Source organism: Zymoseptoria tritici, chromosome 2, assembly GCF_000219625.1.
Source record: "Zymoseptoria tritici IPO323 chromosome 2, whole genome shotgun sequence".
NCBI lineage: Eukaryota > Fungi > Ascomycota > Dothideomycetes > Mycosphaerellales > Mycosphaerellaceae > Zymoseptoria > Zymoseptoria tritici.
This window is the reverse complement of record NC_018217.1, coordinates 2382900-2406702: the sequence shown is the minus strand read 5'-3', so window position 1 is coordinate 2406702 and position 23803 is coordinate 2382900. Positions and strand designations below refer to the sequence as shown.

The 23803-nt window shown below is 54.6% G+C and overlaps 7 protein-coding genes across 7 annotated transcripts; 3 read left to right on the top strand and 4 right to left on the bottom strand.

The window, feature by feature from the left end:
• Positions 1 to 1921: 1921 nt before the first annotated feature.
• MYCGRDRAFT_103343 (uncharacterized protein) lies at positions 1922 to 2635 on the top strand (the record flags this gene model as incomplete). Its single annotated transcript, XM_003855398.1, has 3 exons — positions 1922 to 1949; positions 2011 to 2319; positions 2371 to 2635. 2 exons carry the CDS (start codon positions 2020 to 2022, stop codon positions 2491 to 2493), a joined length of 423 nt encoding a protein of 140 aa, XP_003855446.1.
• Positions 2636 to 2991: 356 nt separating this feature from the next.
• On the bottom strand, positions 2992 to 5997 carry MYCGRDRAFT_68653 (uncharacterized protein; the record flags this gene model as incomplete). Its single annotated transcript, XM_003854991.1, has 1 exon — positions 2992 to 5997. One exon carries the CDS (start codon positions 5995 to 5997, stop codon positions 3028 to 3030), a length of 2970 nt encoding a protein of 989 aa, XP_003855039.1.
• A 3746-nt stretch (positions 5998 to 9743) lies between these two features.
• On the top strand, positions 9744 to 12656 carry MYCGRDRAFT_55565 (uncharacterized protein; the record flags this gene model as incomplete). The annotated part of the gene is made up of 2 exons (XM_003855399.1): positions 9744 to 12368; positions 12492 to 12656. Coding segments are annotated over 2 exons (2790 nt in total), but the record flags the coding sequence as incomplete, so codon positions are not given.
• Positions 12657 to 13033: 377 nt separating this feature from the next.
• On the bottom strand, positions 13034 to 14162 carry MYCGRDRAFT_103339 (40S ribosomal protein S5; the record flags this gene model as incomplete). Its single annotated transcript, XM_003854990.1, has 3 exons — positions 13034 to 13574; positions 13646 to 13829; positions 13927 to 14162. 3 exons carry the CDS (start codon positions 14064 to 14066, stop codon positions 13257 to 13259), a joined length of 642 nt encoding a protein of 213 aa, XP_003855038.1.
• Positions 14163 to 15317: 1155 nt separating this feature from the next.
• Positions 15318 to 17042, bottom strand: MYCGRDRAFT_108163 (uncharacterized protein; the record flags this gene model as incomplete). Its single annotated transcript, XM_003854989.1, has 2 exons — positions 15318 to 16076; positions 16130 to 17042. The coding sequence occupies 2 exons, from the start codon at positions 17040 to 17042 to the stop codon at positions 15412 to 15414; spliced, it is 1578 nt and encodes a 525-aa protein (XP_003855037.1).
• Positions 17043 to 18910: 1868 nt separating this feature from the next.
• Positions 18911 to 19964, top strand: MYCGRDRAFT_108162 (uncharacterized protein; the record flags this gene model as incomplete). Its single annotated transcript, XM_003855400.1, has 1 exon — positions 18911 to 19964. The coding sequence occupies one exon, from the start codon at positions 18975 to 18977 to the stop codon at positions 19962 to 19964; it is 990 nt and encodes a 329-aa protein (XP_003855448.1).
• Positions 19965 to 21735: 1771 nt separating this feature from the next.
• On the bottom strand, positions 21736 to 23155 carry MYCGRDRAFT_103337 (uncharacterized protein; the record flags this gene model as incomplete). The annotated part of the gene is made up of 2 exons (XM_003854988.1): positions 21736 to 22777; positions 22836 to 23155. The coding sequence occupies 2 exons, from the start codon at positions 23000 to 23002 to the stop codon at positions 22009 to 22011; spliced, it is 936 nt and encodes a 311-aa protein (XP_003855036.1).
• Positions 23156 to 23803: the final 648 nt, after the last annotated feature.

Genomic DNA, 23803 nt, shown 5'->3' with positions numbered 1-23803 from the left:
CTGCCACATATCCTATGCCTGCTGGCCATCTGCCGCTAAAATCTACCTCCGCTGCGCCTGCTGTGCTCGGAGCTGATCATATCTATGCTGCAGCTTCCTCTTCTCCTCATGCTTGGCTCTCGCTCGCTGATCGTGGTTTCTCAGATTCTCCTCCGCCGTGTTTCGTCGATTCCGCCATGTCGTCTGGTCGTGTCGGCGTTGCTCGGCAGCTATGCAGCGATACAGATCAGCTTGCTTTTTCCTCCATCAATCGTAAGCATGACTTTTTGATATCAGCTTACCGCGCAGATTTCTCGGGTCAACGGGATGGTTGTGGATTCTCTCCAGGTGAGCGATGCATTCCTGTCGCTTGCTTTTCCACTCGTTGATCTTGTGTTGGTGGTGTTGGAGTTCGCGGTTAATGTGATCGATCTGGGCGGCGAGCTGTTGGGGAGACATGGTTGCGAGCTGACACCCACAGGAGTAAGGTAAAGGTAAGAAATGTCGTGTCCGACCAGAGGAGCTGGGAGAAGGGCTGTCTCAAGAGCTCTTCAGCGAGGTGGTACTCGGCTTTCTTATCGTCAGTGCAGTCATGCGGACGCATACCCCTCCCTGTGATACCGATGGAGCTTTGGATGGTCTAATGTGGCTTGCAGGAGACGCGGCTGAAGGGTGGACTGGCATCCAATCTCTCTTCACACGCGAGTTGGCCGTTGTTGCAAACATGACTCACACACCTGCAGAACCCATCAGACCACGTTCAACCAAGTACAACAAAACCCTCGTTCTGCACGATACTTGGCATCGGTATGCCACAAAGTTGCACAACTGTACCCTTATCAAGCAGCGGTGAGCCAGCGGTATGTGGACACTTGCTATGGTTACGGCGTCAGCTTCGATTGGGCATTCTCGAGGAGGACAGCCTTCGTGAGGTTGCAGCAGGCATCTTCACACGCCACAAGATGCGAGTCTTCAACTTCACAGTCTGGACCGACATCATTCGCCCTTGGTGCTACGTTGGCCACAAGTCCCTCGAGGAAGCGATAAAGCTCTACCAACGGACATACCCTGGCGGCTCCAAGCATCCGTTCGTCTTCGACTACCTACCAAACTACCTCGACCTTGAAGCTTCAGCAGTCGGCATACCCTGGGCAACCAGAGTCGCGAACAGAAATGGCGAAGACCGGGTGGATACCATCCTCACAAGCCTTCAGCGTGTCGACCGCGACCATGATATTCAGTTCAGTTTCGACAGCAAGGTCGGCAGCACGAGAGACTCTCATCGTTTGTTGCAATATGTGAGGGAACGGAATGGAGGGCCGGCGGCTCAGAAGGCTTTACTTGAGGAGATCTATCAGGACCATTTTGAGAGAGATGAAGACATTATTCCGCGGACGGCGCTGGTCAAAGCTGCTGCCGTGGGTGTGTTGGAACAAGATGTTCCAATTTCTTGAGAGTGGTGGAGGGGGGCATGAGGTGGATAAGTTGGCGAGGCGGTCAAGGAACGACGATGGCATCAGCTCCGGTCCCACAATGGCAATCAATGGTAAGCGATCGGAGGTTGAAGAGGTGGGCGATGTGTCGGAACACTTTGAGGCTAATGTTCATGCAGCATCGCCAATTGACGCCGATGGATGAGCCGGTAGCAGCGGTGCTGCATGCTGTACAGAAATGTCAGAAGCCAGGCAAGACACCTGCTCAGTGAGCACAAGTAAATAGATGAAATGGCTAATGGGACTCCCGCGTCTCCAAGACATCGCGACTTGTCTGGTTTCTTGCTCTTCCGTATCTTGAGAACTTGTGCATTGCCTCGGCTAAACGATCATCCTCGACCCAAAGTGTTCCATACCGATGTACTCGGGTCTAGTAGCCTCATCGCACAGGTCTGATGTTAGACACCAACAAGCGAAGCCATGTCTATAAAAGATCGAATGACGAAGGAATTGCTCCGAGGAGATGCAAGGAAGAAAGTATGCCGACGTCCTCGTCCGCCTCCTTCAAAGACATTCGTCTAACGACACATTTTCACAGTACGACCAGATGGAAGGCAAGAACTTCCTCCTCCCATGGCTCGACATTGTCGAAGTCGTCGAAGCAGAACAGCTGTCCGAGACAATGAGTCGAGCAACCTTTCGCTTCCCAGTCCAGCCGGAATTCCTCAACCCAATGGGTACACTCCACGCTGGAGCGACGTCTGCTTTCTTCGAATGTGCAACGACTTGGGCGCTGTTCCCGATTGCGAAGCCGGGTTTCTGGAAGTCGTTGGGGATTTGCAGAACGATTAGCTTTACGTATCTGAGGCCGGCGGTGCAAGGAGAAGTGCTGTTGATGGAGTATGAGGTAAGTGATATGTCCTGAGAAGCTCAGGTGAATGTTGGCTAATCGATGCAGACTATTCATGTTGGCAAGCGTATTGCGATGGTAAGAGGAGTGATAAAGCGGGAGAGAGACGGAGCTGCGTTGGTGACTTGCGAGCACAACAAGTACAACGTTAATGCTGACTTGAAGCTGTGATGGTGGATCGGCCGAAAACAGGAGTAGAGCATTCGGGAGCCATGCCTTCACACGCCGTTGGAATGGTAAACTCGATCTTGTCGGGGAGTGAGTGGCAAGCAAAAAGTATCCAGCGAGGAAAAGACGAAAAAAAGAAAGGCTGGAGGATGAGTCCGAGTTGTGCCTGCCTGGAATTGTTGTTAGCGTTAGGTTGCCAACGTTGGACAGGTGTGAGATTTACTATGAGAATCGAACTCATATCTTGGGATATCCAGGCTTAGCCCAGTCAAATATGAGACCCATGTTCTAACCGTTAAACTAAGCGGGCGCATGAAAATGTCAAAACTCAATCGTATATGTTTGTGCAAATTTTATACACCGAGCAATAGCCGAGCCTTCGGCGATCCGCTACTAAGAAGGGACATGGGTAGACACGAAGGACAAGAGAGAACGCTTCTTTGCGTGTGCTCCACATGTAACCAATCCGTTGAAGTCTCGATGTAGCTGTTGAGAGACTTCTGATGGTTCAATGCTTTATGCTATATGTCATTCGAACTACAACTCTTCATGCTCCACCTTCTCCTTCTTCAACCAGTCCATCATATCCTCAATAGACTCCGCACCCTTGACAGGCTTCTTTCCGTCCTGCTCAGCTTCACCAACAGGCGTCTCTGCCTCTGCCGCCGATGGAGCTTCTTCTCCTTCCACAGGCTTGGACTTGTCCTTCTTCGGCGCCTTAGGCTTGGGCTTCGGCTTTGGCTTCTGCGTGGGCTTTGGTTTCCTCGCATTCGCCGCCTCGGCGGAGAGCTGCTTCATTACCTTCTTGATCTCTGCGACTTTGGAGTCGAGATCCTTGATTGATAGCACAGGCTCTTCGTGCTCCTTGAGCTTCTCTTGCGCCTTCAGATTGTCCCTCAGCCATTTCGAGATGTTGTCGTACGTCTCCTGTACGAACGTGAAGTCGAGGTTGGCGTAGGGGTTCGTGGGAGCCGGAGGTGGTTCAGTAGTGCTGCTCGCGGTGTCTGGCTCCTCGAGATCATCGACATCGGATGCTGCATCGGTAGCCTTACTCACCACGGAAGATGCACTAGAAGAAGCTTCGGCTACAGCCTTTATAAAGCTAGAGCTTGCCTTTGCGGCTTCGCCTTCCACCTTGAGGATCAACTTCTGTGTGTCGTCAAGAGCCTTCTGAAGCGACTTGATGAGCTTTGGACGGGACGTGCTCTCGGTCCGACGGGTCTTGATCGGCTCGACCAGCTGCTTAAGGGCCAGTCGCTTCTCCTTAAGAGTCTCAGTCGTTGCCTTGGTCAGATCACCAGAGTCCATCCACTCTCGGGTCTGTTCCAGCAGCTTCTTAATCTCTGCACGCATGGTCTTGGTGCTGAAGGCTTCGTAGTCGGAGTTCTCGAGGAAGTCGCGGACTTGGTAAGTGTAGCTCTCGAGCACATTCTGTGCCTCCTCACGAGCATAGCGGGCCTTGTCAGAGGCATCGAAATCCTTCAGGCGTTGGAACATGTCGGTAATTTGCTCGGTCACGGAGGATGCGCCTTCATCAGGCGCTGCAGAAACGCGGACGTTGACGGTCTCGGTGCGCTTCTTGGGTGCCTCGGGTGTCTTGGAGCTGGAAGCAGCATCGGACGTAGAGGAAGACTTCGTTGATGCAGAAGCCGAAGTCGCCGCCTCGACTTCTTCCACGGGCCCATCGGTATCATCTCCAAGAGGTTCCTGATCCTTCTTCTTGCCAAATCCGAGCCAGCCCTTGACCGAGTCTCCCACGCTTCCAGACTTGCTATCGTCCACCTCACAGCTGACACTTCCTCCAGTGACGTCGGGAAGTCCGTTGAGCGGACTAAGCCGTACACTGAACTTGGTGGTGATATCGGCCTTGTCGCAGCCATGCTTTGAACTCAGCTCCTCAACCGAAGCAGTGAGATTGTCTGACTTGAAAGTCGAAATCGGACGATCGACACTTCCAACGGTCTGGACAAAGCCGAATGAAAAATCGTCCTTATCCTTGAATGTGACCTGCTTTGTTGTGGCGCCGAACCCAACAGGCGAAGTAGGCTTGAACAATGTCTGCTTGACGCTCTTGCCCTTGTCAATATACGTGAGACTTGTGGGGTAGCCGGCAACATCGGAGTCGCGAATCTCCTTTACTCTGAAGCTCGGTGACAGGCTTGCGGCTTTAAACGCAGCGCCAAACACTGCGGATTCATCGGGATTCACGCTGTTCCTAATCTTGGCCGCGCCAACCAGACCCTCAAGCTTGCTCTGCGCGAACGGAGTTCTGATGGCACCTCCATGTACAATGACCGAAGTGAGATCCTCAATTCCTAGACTGGCCATTGCCAGTGCATCCTTGATCGGCTGTTCAACACGGTCTGCGAATCCAGATGTCATTTTCTCGAACTCGGCTCGGTTCAATTTCGTTCGAAGGTCGACGTCGGGGAGGATCTCTTCGAAGCCGCTGCTCGTCTCGGAGTTTGCGCTGAGAATTTGCCTGACACGCTCCGCCTCTTTGAAGAAGCGTCCCATGATCCGACCGTTGGACCGCACCTGCTGTTCTGTTGTGCTACCACTCTTCTGTACCAGCTTGGTCACGAAGTCCTCCATGATAACATGGTTCATGGCATCTCCGCCGAGCGTTCTGTCCCAGCCTGTGCCCAAGACTGTCACCTCTTGCACAGTCTTGTTCGACGTCCTGGTCTCCTTCACGCTCTTTGCCTGGAACCGAAGGAGAGTCGCAGACGTAGAACCGGCACCCATGTCGTAAACGAGATGGTACTCGGGCTTCTCATCCTTGGTGACGTCCGGGAATGTTCGCGTCTTTGCGTAGTCCAGACCAACAGCCAGCCCGTCGCTGATCAGAGCGTAGACGTTCAATCCTGCGAAGTTCGCAGCCTTGACAAGTGCCCTTTTCTCTTCAGCGGTATAGAATGGCGGGACTGTGATGACCGCATCTCCCACCACACTGTCCTTTCCAGCCATTGACTCGGCATTGCGTTTGATGTTCGCCAGCTCCATACCAATGAGCTCCTCCACGCTGAAAGGGTTCACATCATCCGCGAATGCACTGCTCTTGAACGCTGTGGCCCCTGATTTGCCATCTTGCTTGAGTTGCAGGGCAGGGTAACGTTGTTGGTATATTTGGGCTGCATCTTCCCCAGGTTGTATCCCAAGCAGCATCTTCAAGTTTGGGTAGACTTCGCCGGGAAATCGACCTTGAAGAGACAAGGCATCGCCGCCATACGCTCGTTCGGGGAATGTACCAGGTGTCGTAATGATGTTATTCTTCTCATCTCGGTTCGGTTTGAACGCTACTGCTGCAACCTCTTTCCGCTTCGAGTCCTTGGTGAGAACAATGTCCAATGGGATTCCAGGTTTGACCAAGGCGGCTTTGATGTTTAAAGTGCCGAAGTCGATGCCCAGCACAGCTGCACTGGCCGTGCTTGCGAGGAACAGGACAAGGACCAAGCATAACGCGAGTGGTGAAAACGCGCCAGCGCGCCGCCGGTCAATCGCCATGTTGTGTATGTCGTATGAGGAGGAGGCCGAGATTCGAAATGCTTTGGAAGGGCGTATAGTCGCGGACGGCGGTATGAGGTATTCAGACAGACATTGGAAAAGGAAAGAGAATTGCCCGGTCGATCGTTGTCTTGCTTGAGGCTACGTTGTTGTTTCTATAGACGAATAGTCCAAGTGGCTTTGTGGTCCCTTTCTCGTCGACAGCTGGCCAGAATTATTCCACCTCGGGATGTCATTGGTCCGTGCGTTCCTGACTGCACATGGCTCTCTTGGAGGGACCTCTTCTGCAAACCAACCATCTATCTACAAACATGATGCCACCCTCGAATTGCAATTCCGACGTCGTTGGACGGCAAGACATTTCTGTCCCTGTTGAAAATGATGCATAACACGACATTGCATTCGGCAACCAGGAACCTTGCTGTCGAGCTTCAATTCATGCACGGTCCAAGGGAAGGAGCCCAGAGGAGACACCAGGCTGCCGCACGAGCGTGAGGCTCCGGACGTCTGCTCACTATCTGCTAGCTATTGACCGCTGCCCTGCTGAATTCTGTTTCCTGGACGCTCGCATGTGCTGTATGACCGGTCATCGCACTCAAAAGACTCCCGCTAACTTATGTGGCCTCGGGTTCAGCAATCCCTTTCATGTCTTTCAATTGCCTCTCAGGTCCTCTTCGTACACGATCTCATCAACCTGTCCGTGGCATGTCCATCCGGCGCCAGCATTACAGAAAGGACCGGAGCACCGAGGCGGCCTACTTGAACGATGCTGCGAAGCATAGTCCGTCGCTTCTGATATTCCCTCCATGTGAACGCATCTCACGCATCTTAGCTCACTCGCAATGAAAAGCACATGGGCGGGCACGGATCGTGTGTATGATGGTACGATTCGCACATGCGATGCTACTTTGACACCTGACAGTTGTGCTTGTATTCACCCTATCCTCATTCCTAAGACAGAAGCATGTGAAGACATAGCGCATCGCGGCGCTCGGACCACGACGGCGACGACGACGACTACTACCTCTTCTCTCTGACCTTCTCTTTCTCTCATCTACAACACACACCACACCTTCATTCTCAACACCACATCACCTTCAACAACGACCTTCCTCTATCCCTTCCTTGCCTCTTCCCTCTCACAACACCACCACCTTCAACTTCTACCACCGCCGCTTCACCAACCATGGTGAGCACTCACGTCACCTTCAAGAACCATCGGCTTCTGGTCGGATACCGTCGCGAGGACTGGACCGAGGTCTGGTACGAGCCGATGGAAGATGTTGGGGAGCCCGACGTAGATGGTGCTGTCCCATTCGGGTTGTACAGTTCGTCGACGTCGACACAGAAGAGAGAGCCTATGGAGCAGGAAGTGGCTTGGTTTCCTCAGTTCAACCATAATCACATGGAAGCCGACACCAAAAAGCCCCGCATGCGTATGCAGAACGTAAGAATGCTGCTAGGCGACTCGAATTGGCCCAATCACTGACACGGTCTGATCAGATTGACATGCACAATGCCTGGCGGTACTTGGATGAGAGAGATGAGGTGAAAAGCCGGCAGCTGGAGCGTGAGCTCGAGTTTCCCAACAAGCGGCGATGGCACAGCTGGTTCAACAACGCCAAGGAGTTCAAGAAGCAAAAGTTCGCACAGCATGCATCCGCCGCCAGGGCGAAGGCGAAGAAAGATCGGTTGAGGAGAGCGCTCAGAGACGCCGGAGTCCCTGACAATGGCGACGAGAGTGACAGTGACCCCCCATACGAGAGCGACGACGAGCCTTTCGTTCCCAGACAAGCTACACCAATGGGACCACCACCAGGACGCGGACCCCGGAGAGCCCCAAGAGCTCCAAAGAAGCGATCTCGTCTCCAGACAAAGGGCTCAAACAAGAAGCCGAGAACTGCGGAAACTTCGGCAGGAACTGAGAGCATCTTCGGCATGGGTCAAGGTGGTCTAACTCAGGCGACAGGTGGCCGCCCTCGTTTCGAGCGCGAAGAGAGTCGAGATTGGGACACGGACGCTCCAGAGCCTAATCAATCGCAAACTCTATTCATGAGTGACGACGATGATGAGGACGAGGCTGAGCGAACGGAGCGCGTTGCAGGGTATCGAGTCGGACCTCAACGCCCAGGGATGCCGATACATCCTCTCGCCAATCTCCTCAATGGAGATAACAACGAGGAAACGGCAATGCAGAGGGCCGTGACGGCGAGCCTGGAGGACCAAGACGGCTTCGACCCGGATGAAATCGAGAGGGCAACGCGGGCGAGCATGGCTCCAGAAGGTCGTCCTGGTGCGAGTGCCTAGAACGCTGACACATGGCAATTCGAGAACGGAGAGTTGGATACTTCGAGCTCATGATCCGATCTACTGATACGACGACACGACTTTACTTTGCGTCACGACTTTACTTTGCGATACGACTTTACTTTGCGACACGACCTTACTTTGCGACACGGCTTTACGACACGACCTTCCGAATGCACGAGGCATTCACCGCAGGCGAACAACGAGCTCAAACCATCCGACGGGCGGTGGTCAATCCCAAGCGCCAGAAATTCCAACAGGCCGTATTTGCTGAGCAGCTCTATGCACATCGCATGAACTTCTACAATATCCCACCAACAGGCGACATCACACTCGAACAATTCGAAGAATGGGGCATCGCACGTCTCAAAGTGCTCGCCGAGCTCGAAGCTTGTCACAAACCAACGACCTATTTTCACCGATGCAACAGCAATTCACAATCGTCAATTTTGCCCGACAGAGGCACACACACACAAGCATCAACTACCGAGCAAGTTCATGTCATGTGCAAACGGCACTCGACCTCTGGGAAGACACGAATATCGATCGTGCACGGGAACGAAACGGAGGACACGAGACAGTCGGTCGCGACAGTCTTGTAGGAGCTTCAATTATGAGTAACGAAAAGTCAACAAACCTCAATTACGACAGCATTCGCACCCACGTCCTAGTCTTTCATCCGTTGTAGTGATTCGTTGATGCAGAACTTGTTCATGTGCGTGTGAGTGGGGATGCATTATGTGGAGTTATCATCTCTGTGATAAAGTCTCGATCGGGCTATACAGCCTAAAGTTCACTCGCTAGCTCGACATGACCTCGACATGACCCGCACGGCTTCACGCTTGTTCGATCGATCTCAAAAAGTATCTGACCTCTCCTCGCGATATGCAGTTGTAATCACATGAGACTCCTGCCCTGCACATAGCATACATAGTCTCCTAGCCGCCGCATTGGCTTCACTCCGCGGCCCACCGACGCGTTTGACGACTTTTACGACCTTCCAAACGCCGCAAACCAAGCACGTCTCGATCCGACTTTTTGCAAATCGTCCTCGCACGCCCCGGCCGAACTCCACGAGTTTCATTGAACAACCGGGAGTGCCCTCGCCAGCAGCAGCTCTGCTCCAGGATCTTCTCTCCGGCCATCACTCGAGCAAAGACGTCGCCGCGGAGTCATTGCGCTGCAAGTACATTCCCGAGCAGCCTCATGCTGCTATTGAACCGAGCCTCCGGAAATATCTTGCCCATTTCACACCTACAGAGCGGTGGCGTACAAGAGGCAGAATATTGAAACGCTCGGAGGAAGATGAGGTCCACACAAAACATACCTTAGAAAGTGAATATATTTGGTTCCGGCCACAGCAGAAACGCCTGCTTGGACCGCGGCTTCCAGACCTATTCCAGGAATACAGGAAGACGGACCATCAGAATCCAAAGAACATGCGGTCATTCGTGCAGGTCTTGACGACGCCAACGGCGGATACGCCTGGCACAACTCTCGTCCTCCACTTCGATAGCAAGCGGTACATCATCGGCAGTCTAGCTGAAGGAACCCAGCGAGCATGTGTACAAATGGGAGCGAGACTTCTAAAGGTTTCAGAATGCTTTGTGACAGGGAGGACGGAGTGGCAGAACACTGGGGGCTTGATCGGCATGCTCTTAACGCTGGCGGATTCTTCTCATGCAAGTCAGGCAGCGGCGAAGGAGGAGGCTGTGAAGCGGATACGATCGAAGGCAAAACGAGAAGGATATCTCGAGGATGAGGAGAAGATGCGACAGCTTGAGGAGGATGCAAAGAGAGCTACGGACACGACGTTGAATATATTTGGACCACCAAACTTGAACCACACATTGGCTACTGCCAGACGATTCGTCTTCCGGAAAGGCATGCCAGTCAATGCTCATGAGATCCGTGACGACGCACCCGCAGATGATTGGGCACCAATGTGGGCAGATGAGAACATCAAGGTCTGGGCAATGTCAGTATCGCCGGACGTTGGCTCCTCAAAACCGAACGGCAAGAAGAGGAGTATCGATGAAGTCGATGGTGAAAGGGAGGCGTCAGTCGTGCCAGATGATGAGCTGTCACCGAAAGACCGGGACTACTTGTCCGCAAAAGCAGTCGTGTCCGAGATGTTCGATTCATCCTGGCGTCTGGACACTCTCCACGAGACACCTCTCGCGGCTGTACGGCTGCCAGCGGAACTGTTCGTTCGGAATCCTCAGACAAACAAGATTAGCAAGTATATTGGCCCATTGCCAGGTGCAGTCGGTGAGCAACCTGACCCCGATCAGATAGTGCTTGTTCGGAAACCCTGGCCAGGTGCACTTGTTGAAAAGCTGCCTCACACCGAGCCTGCCAAAGAATCGATCAGCTACATCATTCGCAATCACATGCAGCGTGGCAAATTCAATCCCAAGCGAGCCATGGAGCTGAAAGTGCCGAAGGGATTTGCTTGGTCGCAATTGACGAAAGGCGAGAATGTGGAGAACACGGAGGGACAAACCATCACCCCTGAGATGGTGCTTGAGCCCAGCCGCGTCGGCGGTGGCCTTGCGGTGGTCGACCTTCCAAGTGCGGAGTACATCGATAACTTGGTCGCCAGGGCTGAATGGAAAGAGCCGAAAGTGATGGAAGGTGTTGGAGCTATCGTGTGGATTTGCGGAAAAGGCGTAGCAATGGATTCAAGGTTGCATGCATTCATGAAGGAGTTTGAGCATCTGCAGCACATTGTTTCATCATCGGAATACTGCCCGAACCACATTGCGCTTGATTCTGTCGCTGCCTCAACAGTTCGCCTGAAGCAGGTCGATCCGGATCGGTATACTGTGCCTGTGCACGATGCTGCGGATGGCAAGTCGACATATGGCGGCGGCAACAACTTTCTCACAACACGAGAGAAGCACCCTCTCCCCAAAGGCGTCCATATCGCGGCCCGAGGACACGAGGTTCAGCTTGAGCCAACGATCGAATATCAAACCAAGACCGAGGTTGCACCACTGAACATCGCAGAGACGATATCAGAGACTCCTCAGGATGTTCTGGCAGAAGCTGCAAAGTCGCAGGAGGCAGCAAAGGTCGTCAGTGACGAGCTGAGGACTTGGATCGACAGCCTTCCTCCCGGCGCTGCAGATGCTGAAGTCATCACGCTCGGCACTGGCTCCGCACTGCCATCAAAGTATCGCAACGTTTCGGCGACATTAGTCACTGTCCCTGGTTGGGGCAACATCCTCCTCGACTGCGGCGAGAATACCTTGGGCCAGCTCCGACGAGTCTACGGCGAGCAGGCACTCAAGCAAATCTGGCAAGACCTGAAGATCATCGTCATCAGCCATATGCACGCAGACCATCATCTCGGCACTGCCAGCGTGATCAAGGCCTGGTACGAGCAAGTTCACAACAGCCAACCAGCACCACCAGCATCGCCACGAATCACCGCCGACTATGGCGAACTCGACTGGCCGTCCGTCTTCAACGGCCAAAACAGGCTCGCCGTTGTCGCCGAAGCCGCCATGCAGAACTGGCTCGAAGAGTACTCTGCAGTCGAAGACTACGGCTACTCACGCCTCGCACCTCTCAATCTCAGCGCCGTCCGCTTCTTTTCGCGAACGTCCCAGTCCACTCTCAGCTGGTACATTCCGCCCTCGCAACTAAAGAATCTCTCCCACCAAGCCTACAATGCCCGCCTCGAACAGAACTACATCGACCCGGCCCTCATCGGCCTCTCCGACATCCAAGCCGCGTCGGTCAAACACTGCCACGGAGCCCGCGCCACCAGTCTGACGCTGAACACGGGTTTCAAAGTCAGCTACTCGGGGGACTGTCGGCCATGCAAAGCGTTTTGGCAGATCGGAAAGGACAGCACGGTCTGCATCCACGAAGCCACGTTCGACGACGAATTGCAAGGCGATGCGGAGGCGAAACAGCATAGCACGACCTCGGAAGCGCTGCATGTCGCGCAGAACATGAACGCGAAGGCGTGCGTGTTGACGCATTTCAGTCAGCGATACCAGAAAGTTCCGGTTCTCGAGCGGGCAGATGCACAGGACGCTCCAGCAGCGGGAGTCGAAGATATCGCGATGGAGAATGGTGCAGACGAGTCAACGAATCCAGAAGACACCCTCGGCGCACCACTCGAAGACCCAGCGCCCACCTTTCCCGACCAAGAGACCTCCGGCGCCGGACAGCGATACGAGCTTCCCTCAAATCCATCCCGCTTCGGTAGCAACGGAGGACCACCCGAAGCGGTCAAGTTCAAGCTCAACTCCGATATGAAAGTCTGTGTGGCGTTTGACTATATGCGAGTCCGGGTCGGTGATATCGGACATATGGAGAAGTTCACGCCGGCGTTGTTGAAGTTATTCGAGCAGGAGGTTAATGAGCGGGAAGATGGGAGGAGGGAGAAGGCGGATGACAAGGCGGCGGCTGGGAAGAAGGGAAAGAAGGAGAAGCAGCCGAAGCAGCCGAAGCAGCCGAAGCAGCCGAAGCAGGGTGACAAGCGGTGGTGAGGAATATCGAGGGTGGTGTTGTGGAGGTCGTTCCGTCGATCGATGCATCTAGATGTTGTACATTAGCAGTTCAACGACGGCGACAGTACCCCAATTCCGTCCTTGACACCGGTGCGTGCCTGTCTCGCTCCAACCAGCACGATCATATTATCAACGCGAAGGAATATCATGGTTGTGTCTCTGTAGGTGTATCACGACTTGAGTCCCCTTGCACATGTATGTTCGTTCTGAAGTTTTGATTGAAGTATTCGTGGCGAGCCGTAATTACAGCAGTATGCACTTCACATCAAGCGCCAGCGAAAAAAGGGAGGAGGAGCAGGCGTCCATCTGTGTCTGCCCGACCTGCCTACGGGTGTGAGAAGAAGGAGCCGCGCCTGGGCCAAACCTGGCCACAACCACCAACACCGTCCGTTTCATGCTGTCAAGTACTCCCATGCATCCCGTCTATCTGTTGCTCTTGGCCACACGCTCCAACTCGTCCTTCTTCTTGATGGCGTAGCTGTTGCTGCTACCCTTGGCGGCGTTGATGAGCTCTTCCGCCAAGCACTCGGCGATGCTCTTGATGTTGCGGAAAGCGGCCTCGCGGGCGCCGATGGTGAGGAGTGCGATGGCCTGGTTGACACGGCGGAGTGGCGACACATCGACGGCCTGGCGACGGACGGTACCTGCGGAACCGATACGGGTGCTGTCTTCGCGGGGACCGCAGTTGACAATGGCGTCGACGGCGATCTGGATGGGGTTCTGGTCGGTCATGATGTGGATCTGCGCGACGATGTGTTAGTATGTGTCGCTCTGTCCCATCGATTCCGTGCGATGTTGCCAAGGATACGCACAATCTCGAAAGCGTGGGCGACGATGCGGACGGCCATGAGCTTCTTTCCGTTGTTGCGGCCGTTCATCATGAGGGAGTTGGTGAGGCGCTCAATGATGGGGCATTGTGCCTTGCGGAAACGCTTGACGGCGTATCGTCCTGCGCTGTGGGAGATGTAGACCGGCTGTCGGATCTGGATGTAATCGCTGTGTTTGTCCGTCAGCCTGCTGTTCCACCGACAATCCCCAGTGCGCGCCGGCACATCGTATTCCCTTCCATGTATCCTCCTGGGTGTAGACGTACGTGAGGGAAATGTCCCTGATCTCGACATCCTCGTACGACCACTTGTTGAAGAGCTTGATGCTTCCAATCTCGGCGGTGACATCCTTTGGGAGGACCGGGTAGGCCTGGACGGCCTCGACTTCGACCTCTCCGTCAGACATGTTCGCAATCGACTGTTGGACCGGTTGGGAAGGGTATGGTGCAACGAAGGAGTGCTGTGGTGTGTTAGTGAAGTCGCCGAGTCGAAGAGGTGTGGTATGTTCGCGACGAATTCTGGATAGTGCAGGTGCAACACACAATCTTGGCACTCGCGGAAGTCGCGGACAGAAGTGATGGAGGCTAGCCAAATCTTGCACAAGACTTCTGGCCATATGAGCGGCGAACTTCAATCACTTCCGCGCTCTCGTCCGCCAGTGAAATGCACACATGTCACTGCCATTCGTCTTGACGGCTGTGGCAGTATGCTCGAAGTGGTACGCCCACAATGCCGACGAGTGTATTGATCAAGATGGTCACTTTATCATACTGACCGACTTTACCTACCCATTAATACCATGCTCCGGTGCCATAGGGTACTGTAAAGCAAGCGGTCGCTCTCTCGCGGTCGTGGCCACTTTTGGGTCAGAAACCTCGCTCGGGAGCATGACTTGAATGAGGCCATGCAAGATACTGAAGTCATCATGTGCTCACGGCACGAACTCCGGTCTTCGAGAGCGCCTTTTAGACTGTCTGGACTAATCAAGGATGATCTCGTCCAAGAGCCCAACCGACCACACCTCTCGTATCGCTCCGCAGTACAAAGTACACGAGCATCAATCGCACTGCCCGATGGTGTGATGACAACTATAGGTTTCAAACAGGGACAAGAAGAACGACAGGCAGGATGGACCTGTCCCAGACAACATTGGCGGACTTGGACTCGGAAGCTGACGGACCTTGGCATTGCAAGGTAGCTATTTTGTACTTTGCCATCACAAGATACCTCATGCCTTGGCGAGGCCGCATGAAGGTCGCCTTCCCAGCATGGTGAGGATGTTCGATGACTTGGGCGGCTGGATGTCGCGGCAAAGGAACTCTACAGCCTCCGTGCTGGCTGAGTTGACGAAGTGACTACGGTCATGCTTCCGAAGTCGGGAGCACGGGACGAGGCTTCGTCGCTGAGAACGACCATCAGCATTGCGGTTTTGGACGATGAATGGGTACGAGTTATACTCACTCCGTCTGATAGTCTGTGTCCTGGCCGAGAATAGCAGAGCTGTTGGCACAGGAACAATTCACGGGAGAGTGATCATGTGAGGAAAAAGGACATATCAGGCATGGTCTCTGTCATTGCCTGAAGCTGCGAAGCGTAGAAGGCAAGTACAGTGTTTTCTGCATTGACACGCTGTATGGTTGATCAATGAGATTGGGAGTCGACCATGCTAGTGGGACCCAGGTTATTGGTATGAAACATATTTGAATGCGAGGAATACAATTAACGTATTGGCTCAATAGCTAGCAAACAAGCTAGAAGAAAGACTGACCATCCCCACCGACTCGTTGCGCCGCGTTGTCCAGTTTTGCAAGCAATAGTGAAAGTCCAGGATTTGAAGCAGAGCAGATAGCAGAGGCATCCATCGAGTCGTAGGCAGTAGAAGAGTCGAAGAGGAGATCTTGAGGATCAGGTCCCATCGGCAGATCGGTGACAGCGTAAGCATTGACGCTATTGAAATTGCTGTAGTTCATGTTCCGGAGGTTGCCGGAGAGGTTGAGCTTGTTAAAGCTGTCCTCGGGAATCATGGCGAGTCCGGCATTTTCTTGTTGCTGTTCTTGGGGTTGCGGGATCTGAAGCTGAGAGGCGTCGAAGTCGAGAAAGGCAGGCTTCACATCGGGTTGCGGTTGTTGCTGCTGCTGCGATTGTTGTTGCTGCTGAGACTGAGACGGAGGAGCCTGCTGCTGATGAGGAGCTTGTTGCGTCTGCTGCTGTTGTTGCGGCGGGGCGCTCTGCAGCAGAGATGAAGGGTCCTTGCTGATGTCGTTGATGAATGGAGTAAATGATGGGTGGCGAAGGAGTGTCTCAATCAGTGTGCGGTAGCGTTCGTTCTCTGCATGCAGGGCCGTATTCTCGTTTCGGAGTGTGTTGCTCTCCTGTGTCTTCATGGCAAGTTCGCCCTCGAGTTGACCGATGTATTCTACGAGACAATTAGTATTCGTTCAAGTGAATGCACATCCTTTCTCAACATACCCTTTCTCCTCGAGCGGAAAGCACGAGCCGAGACCTTGTTTCGGAGTTGACGGCGTTCCTTGCTAGACAACTTCTTGCCCTCCTCGGACGCGAGAAGACGCTCGTCCTCGTCCATCTCCTCCTCATCCTTCTTCATGCGAGCAATGTTGGGTAGCATGTTCGATGGAGAATCCGCATCGTCAGACGGCACTGATGAGTTCTGACGCATCTGGTTCAACAGACGCGAGATGCTCTCCTCCACGTGTGGCTCGGTGGTGTGAGAGGCACGCTTGCCATGACCATTGCCTTGCGGCCGCGAGGCGGGAGCTTGGCTCTGGGCGGGATTGGCAGCTTGGCGGTACTGGGCCTGCTGTGCCTGCAGATTCCTCTGACGCTGCTGAACGGAATGCGCCTGGGCTGCTTTGGCCATGGCCGCTTGCTGTGCCTGTTGGCTGTGCATTCCAGGCCAGAGACGGCCAACATTGCTGTGAGGCTCCTCGTGTCCGCCAACGCTGTTGGGGTTGACGAAGTTGGTCATGGGGCTGTCGTTGGCAGGGAAGAACATGGGCGGCATAGGCTGCGTGCTGTTGAAGTCCATTGACATGTCGGCGTCCATGTCGAGGCCGGAGTTGTATCCGAAGCCCGAGTTGAAGTCCATGTCGCTCATGCCCGAGTTGAAGCCATCGTAGTTCATCTGTGGCATGTTTGCGACGCTGCCCGCAGGAAGGCCGACTTGTTGCTTGAACTGGCCATAGTCGTGGCTCGGTCCATTGAATTGTTGGCGCTCTTCTTGTTCGTATGGAGAGATCATGTCGTTGCGGGAGGAGGAGGCGGTCGCGGTGACGGGGGATTGTTGGTTCGTGCCTTGGTTGAAGTCGAAGAACGAGTCCATGTCGAATTGCTCGGTCTTGACATGTGCGGATCGGCCGGCCATATCGAGTGTGGTGTGGTGGACGATGCCTTATCAGGCGTGAGAAAGTGCGTCGCAAGGCTTACGCGGCAGCCTGTTTCAAGTCTAGCAAGTTCGCAGCGGGTGAGCGGAACGCGCCTTGCAGCGATGGTGAGATGTGATGGTGGTGGTACGAGTGAGATCGAGGTATGGTGAGTTGAGTGTGGGTGGTGTGCAACGAGTGAGGTGGATTCAGGCAGTCGTTTGATGGAGTGGATGTTGTTGAGTCGTGGAGAAGGAGCGGGAGATGAAATGGAATCCGTCAGTGATGAGTGATCAGTCCAACTCCCTGGCGGCAGTGGACAGGACAGGACTGCCGCTACTCAGCCCCAAACACACGGTACACCTCTATTTTTATTCGCCTCGCGGATCTTGGTACTTGTTCTCGCCAAACTCGCATGGCACAGACATGGCAAACATCATCCTTCTCGTGGACGGAGGAACTAGGGGTATCGGAGACTCCCTTGAGGTGATATCATCGAGAACACAACATTCCTTCTGTCCACCGCGCGACATACCTCCTTCCGAGTTCGTATTCACCAACGCCATGATCCATCATTCATCACTCGTCAAATAAACCAGTCCGAACGCCGGTACCGATGCATCCTTCCGCATTGTGGTCTGAACGGACTTCCCGTCCATTCAGGCTAGACGTTGCTGACAAGGCACAGTTTTTCGCCCAGGCTTTGTCCACCTTGGCCCACCCGAGCCTAGTGATGCCGGCTCAGGGCTGGTTGCTGGAGAAGCGATGTCCTGCACGGCAGTTGCTCTCGGAGACTCGGACAGCCTCGTTGATAATGCACCGAAAGCAGGACTCATGCAAAGGAAATAGACCACCTGCCCAGGGCAGTCTACGTTGAGGAAGGAGTCGATGCAAAATCGATGGGCATTCAGCTCTATTCCAATCTGGCACAAGTTCCGGGGTTATGCTCATTCCAACAAAGGCCATGCCAATCAGCAGGCACCGCTTCCCTCGCCTCGACGACATGATGCACGATTGATGAACGAGATTGAGGTCCCGACTTCTCTCTCTGCATCGGACTCGTGCACGCCGTCATCTCTTCTACTGTTCCTGTCCTCAATCGAACTGTGGACGATCATGATGTCGCGGACCGTTGAGGAGACTGAACGTCAACGGCTAAAACGCCGGCCTCCTCGCTCGGAGTCGCAGCATCATTTCGACTCCACAGTGCTAGGGAATACGCACCGTGCGAGTATCGACGACAGTGCCACTCTGGACGTCGCTTGCTTGCTCTAAGGATTGTAACGAATGAACTGCAGATGTGCTGTGACCTGGCTAAAGATCGTGCATACCTAATCTTCTTGCCTAGCCTTCTACTCTCATCCGGCGAGACGAGTTTGAGAGATCACTACCGATCCAAGCACCTGTTGCCCCAGCAAGACCCATGGGCTCTAGAAGATATGACTCTGGGCAGAAAGGCGTCTAACAGAGCATACCAGTTGCATACATTCGCTATTTACGCCGACATTTTGACGGGATAGCTTCGAAATGCACGCCGATCACTTAGAGGTACAGCTTTACGGTTGTGTAGAACAGTACCTTCGCTGAAACGATCTCCTGGTGCTCATGACCACCCAGTCGCACTACAAGAGGAGGCAGTTTGGGAAAACTTGCTCATCACGTGAAGAGTCGGATGAATATAAATACCGCTTGACACGCAAAAGGTCATTCTGGCTGAGCACGATATGTACAACATTCCTCCGCGAAGGAGAAGAGTGGGTCGACATGTGGTGATGCGGTTATGGTATAAGTATGTCACAATTCTCTTCTAGCATCCATCCTCTCTTCCAAACCAGATCGTTCTTCCATCAGCTCTTCAGTCGAAGATCGCATTCATACCTCAACGATCAGCATCGACACGATTCCCGTTTCTCTCATACTCGTCCACCATCAAAATGCCCACCCTAGCCCTTGCCTCAGCAACCGCAAACTTCGGCCTCACCCTCCTTCGCACATTCCTCCACCTCAACGCCCTCACACCAACCCACACCCTCATCCTCCTCTCCCGCACCCCTCAACCCCAGCTCTCCGAGGTGGACCCGAATCTCACCGTCCGCATAGTGGACTACACGGACCTCGACCAGCTCACCCACGCCTTGCGGGACGTCCACACCCTCCTCTCCCTCATCGGTGGCGCCGGACTAAGGGACTCTCAACTCGCTCTCATCGCCGCCGCCAAATCCGCGGGCGTGAAGCGCTTCGCGCCAAGCGAGTTCGCGGGACACGGGTACGAGGGTATCGATCTGTACGCCGGGAAAGCGGAAGTATGGGAAGCGGCCAAAGCGTCGGGGATGGAAGTCACGAAGTTTGAGACGGGTCTGTTTATGAGTGTTCTCGCGACAGGGACACCGAAAGAATCAACGGAGGTCGGGGTGAGAGAAGGAGCAAAGTCGGGAGAAGAGGAGGCGTTGGCTGGTTTGCGGCCGTGGAAGTTTGTCATCGATGCGGAGGCCGGCACGGCGGATTTGCCGGGTGATGGGAGGGCGAAGTTGGTCTGGACAGATATGAGGGATGTGGCGAGGTTCGTGTGGGAGGCTTGTGCGTTGGAGGAGTGGGATGAGGTGAGTGGGATGAGAGGGGACGTCAAGTCGTTTCGGGAGGTGGTGGAGATTTTGGAGAGGGTGCAGGGGAGGAAGTTTCTCATTAAGGGGAATCCGTTGGACAAGTTGGAAAAGGAGGCTGAGGAGCCAGGCATGCGATTTTACAACCAGTGTCGCATCGCATTTGCGAAGGGTTGGGGAATGGTGGGAGACGACCTCAATCGAGCGTTTCCGGATGTAAAGGCGACGACCTGCGAGGAGTTCATTGGGAAGTGGTGGGGAGGAGTGGCACTTGGAGAGCCGCAGTGGGTGGATGTCAAGGCGTTTGATGCTGAAGACATGTAAATGTCCTAGTTCATTAAGAAGTCTCAATATGGGTATCAAAATGCTCTTCGCAAAGTCTGGCCTTTCAAGAGATGCTCCAGAAGTAGAATCGTAGACGTAGACTGCAATGCTGCCAATGAGAGTCGCGCAGCTTCAGAACGTCACCGCACGCTCGCAGGATTAAAAAATGCGCTTCCCGTCCCAGATCCCGTTCGCTCGTGGGTCAGTCCTGATGCGACCTCGTTGGCACAAGTCCGGGTGCTGATCCGAGAGAGTGTGTTACTCACAACCTCAGGTTGTCATGTCGCTCGCTCATGTCTCCTTTTTCGGATGGAGGCAGTGAACCTCCAAAGACAATAGCACGCCTCTTTTATCCGTGAACGGTGTCTGCGCCACATCCGCCGAGCCGGCCTCCTGATCATACAGCTGCTTGACATTATGCTGGAGATCGACAGCGCTGAAGCCCCGGAACATGTCACCCTCCTTAACGGGAGATGCCGAGGCGATCGTCGAGTCGGTGTCCTCTGCGAACGTAGCTTGAGGTTCTGGTACAAGGCCCGGAGTCGTCAACTCCTCGAAATGCTCCGAGTTCACACGACATGCGCAGGTCACTCGTAGCAAGGGCTCGTCGGGACTTCGCACGTATGGCTTCATCGCCTGCGGCAACGGCCGTCCATCCCAGTGCTGCATGTCATCGGTCGACTGGCCTGGTAGGGACAGTCGCACCGTAGAGTCCCAGAACAACGACGAATCGTCGCCCTTCTTCACGCCCAAGAACACATGCCGTAGCCCATCCATGATCTCTTCCAATCTGCTATCGTCCGACCAGATCCTCATGTTCGTCTCCACGGACTGTTCCATCCTCCACTTGTTGCTCCGATATCGAATCTCCAACTCTTTCAGCGCTGGGAAATCTGCCTTCACACTCCGTACTGGATCGGTGGATGTGACATATGGCATCCAGAGTCGCATGTCCTGTGCTTTGATGTGGAGATTCAGGTGCGTGATCTGTTGGCCGAAGACCGGTGACGTGAAGGCTCGAACGAAGATGTTGGCGTCGGATGGGTGGTGGAACATTTGCGCGTTCAGAGTGTAGAGTAGAGGTCCGGCCTCATCGCGTATGATCTTGCAGGTTCGCAGGAGCTGGGGTTGGAGGTCGTAGGGTCGCCATAAGGAGGGCCACTCGATGGGTAGGTTCAGGCGTGATGTGAGGCAATAGCTATACACACGATCGCGAATCTCTCGCGGTAGCTCAAACAGCAGCGAGTTTGCGACGCTGTCGGGCAAGTCGGCGTTGTTTGAGGTTGGGAATTGAGCTGGCTTCTCCGCGGCATCGACCAGGTCCATCGCGTCGTAGTCGGAGTTATTAGAGTAGTCGGAGTGCATTGCTGGCGAGAGAGGAGTGCAGGTCGGTCAGGAATGCGCGCGGATCTGTCGCAGTAGTGGTAGTGTCTTAGTAGACAGATTATTAAGACCGGACAAGACGCCGGACGATGTCCCACGCCCTTGGGTTGGGCGATCAATCACCTGGACTGGAAGTCATGGCCGTGGTAAAGGAGAAGGCACCGTGAGCGACGGTAATACCATTGCTGCCCAAAGAGAAGCCTCCTGATCGTTCCTTACAAGGTGAGGTTCCCAGAAGGCGTGAGTGAGCAGTTTCAGGTTCACCTTCCACAAAGTCAAAGAGCGCCGCGCCTTCGAACTGGGGTTTTCGCACGCACAATAGATGATACTACCACACATAAGGACATCACCAACCAGCCTGGAATGTGGCCGGACATACAACGCCGTTATACAAGAGATCCTCATTCGTGTTTGGAAGCATACAGAAGAAGTCGAAGGCGAAAGTAAATGCGAAAACGCATCACTATGTATGCGTTGCGAGGCAGCCCTGTTGCCGCCGAATAGACCAATTTTCGGGCGAACGTACAGGGCGATCCTTCTGAAGCCTTGCAGTTCCACATACCAATCCCCTGCGAACCCCGATGAATCCAGAAACAACGACAAGGCTGTGGTCTTCCGTTCCCGCCATCCCAACAGACCATGCTTAGCCTTCTGCTCCCCTCTACGCGGTGGCATCCCACAGGGCCTTGGTCTTTCCAAGACCTGCGATGGCACCAGCTGCGCCCATGAGACCGAGGTTGAAACCTGGGAATCCGCCCTCACGCCACTGCGCGAACTGGAAACCAACAGGGAACCACGCCATCGGCACGATGAGCTCAGCCCACCATTTGGAGTCGGCCTCCTCGTCCGCCGCTCTAACAGCCGGGTCAGAGTTGTGACCAGGCTGCTCGCGGGCCTCACGAGCGAGTTGCGCCTCACGGAAGAGGCGGATGAAGTCGCAGCAGAAGCCGAGGAACCAAGCGCGGTAAGACGCAAGGTAAATAGCGGACGTCGCTCCTCCGCTCTTCTGTGTCCAGCGAGCCGTCAGAGAAGGCGACAGGACCTTGCTGTCCGTCAACAGCGCGACGTTCTCAAACAGCTGGAACGCAATGTACAGGCCGCACTGGGCGACTGAAACGGTGTAGAGGACCTGATCCTGGCCCGGCTTGGGTCCCTGCGCGAGCTGGCGCGCCCACGCGTACATGGGAATCAATCCAAAGAGACGAAGAGTCGTTCGGGTGGAGGAGAGGAGGGAGCCGAGCGCGGCGATCGGGGATGGCTGGGCCGCGACGGCGGGTGTGATGACGCTCGAGGAGGGCGCATTGCGGTTGAGGAGCTGGTAGAGGCGCGCCTTGAGAGGACCGGCCTTTGAGTCGAGGTGGGCGAGGAGGTAGAGGGTATAGTTGAAGGTGGAGAGGAACGCGCTCAGCCCGCCGGGCATGTTCAACAGCCTGGTTTATGCTAGTCAGTACGGCAGGCAAGGGTGGTACCGTATCCATGTGAACCTACTTGTTCAACCGGAGAATGACTCCATCCTGCTTCTTGAGCGCCTTGGTGACCTGGGTCGGCAACCTCTTCTCTACATCGCGGGTGATCGATTGTGTCTTCTCGGACGGAGGAGGGATCTTGGTCGCTCCGTCAGAAGGGGCACCGGGTTGGCTGGCTGGCTCGGACATGCTGTCGTGGGTATGTGTGCTTCGAGGAGGGATACAGTGGTGGGTATGACAAGGGCAAAGATGCTGCCGTCGGATGCAAGACTATAAGGGAGATGGCCAGCGGAGGCCGGATCACCGCCGCGCATCATTTCCCCAACTCGCGGATACCCGCGAGACTCGACACGTTCCCACGCAGGATTGCCTCGGCCGTGAGGATGTTCAGCCGACGTGCCATGTGTGGGGAACGAGAGAGAAAGAGTGAGATCTGCGGTGCTCCTGATTGGCTGGGAAGTCTCCGCATGCTTGGACAGGAAAGCGCAACGGCCGCAAGCCAACACCCTTGCACGTGTGCAGCAACAGAGCCTCTCTTCTCACCTCACCTCACCTAAAGTGAGATATATCCGAAGGCGGATCAACTGTATGCGTCTTCCGGCAAAACTTTCGCAGAACGCTTGCGGGTCACGTGGAAACTGACCGTCGACTCTCCTCTCGCGTCCTGCTTCATGCGATTGACTCCTTCGCCCTAGAGGTCTCCGCCTCCCTGCATTCTGGAGTAGGCCGACTTGATAGCGCCACATCAGCTGATCGAGCAACTTTCAAGCATACACTCGAGGCTCAGGCGTGTCGAGGCACTGGACAGCGATGGCAGACAGACAAGTGCGACCAGGAAAGGAGTGACTAAGAGAAGTTTGCCATTCCGAGGACACTACAGTATTCCTCAAATCCCACCTATCTGCTGCCCTCAACATGTTCCCTGGGATCAAGCGTCGATGCTTTCAAGAAGAAGCCTTGCGGCGGAAGTAGTGGTCTTGGGACAGACGG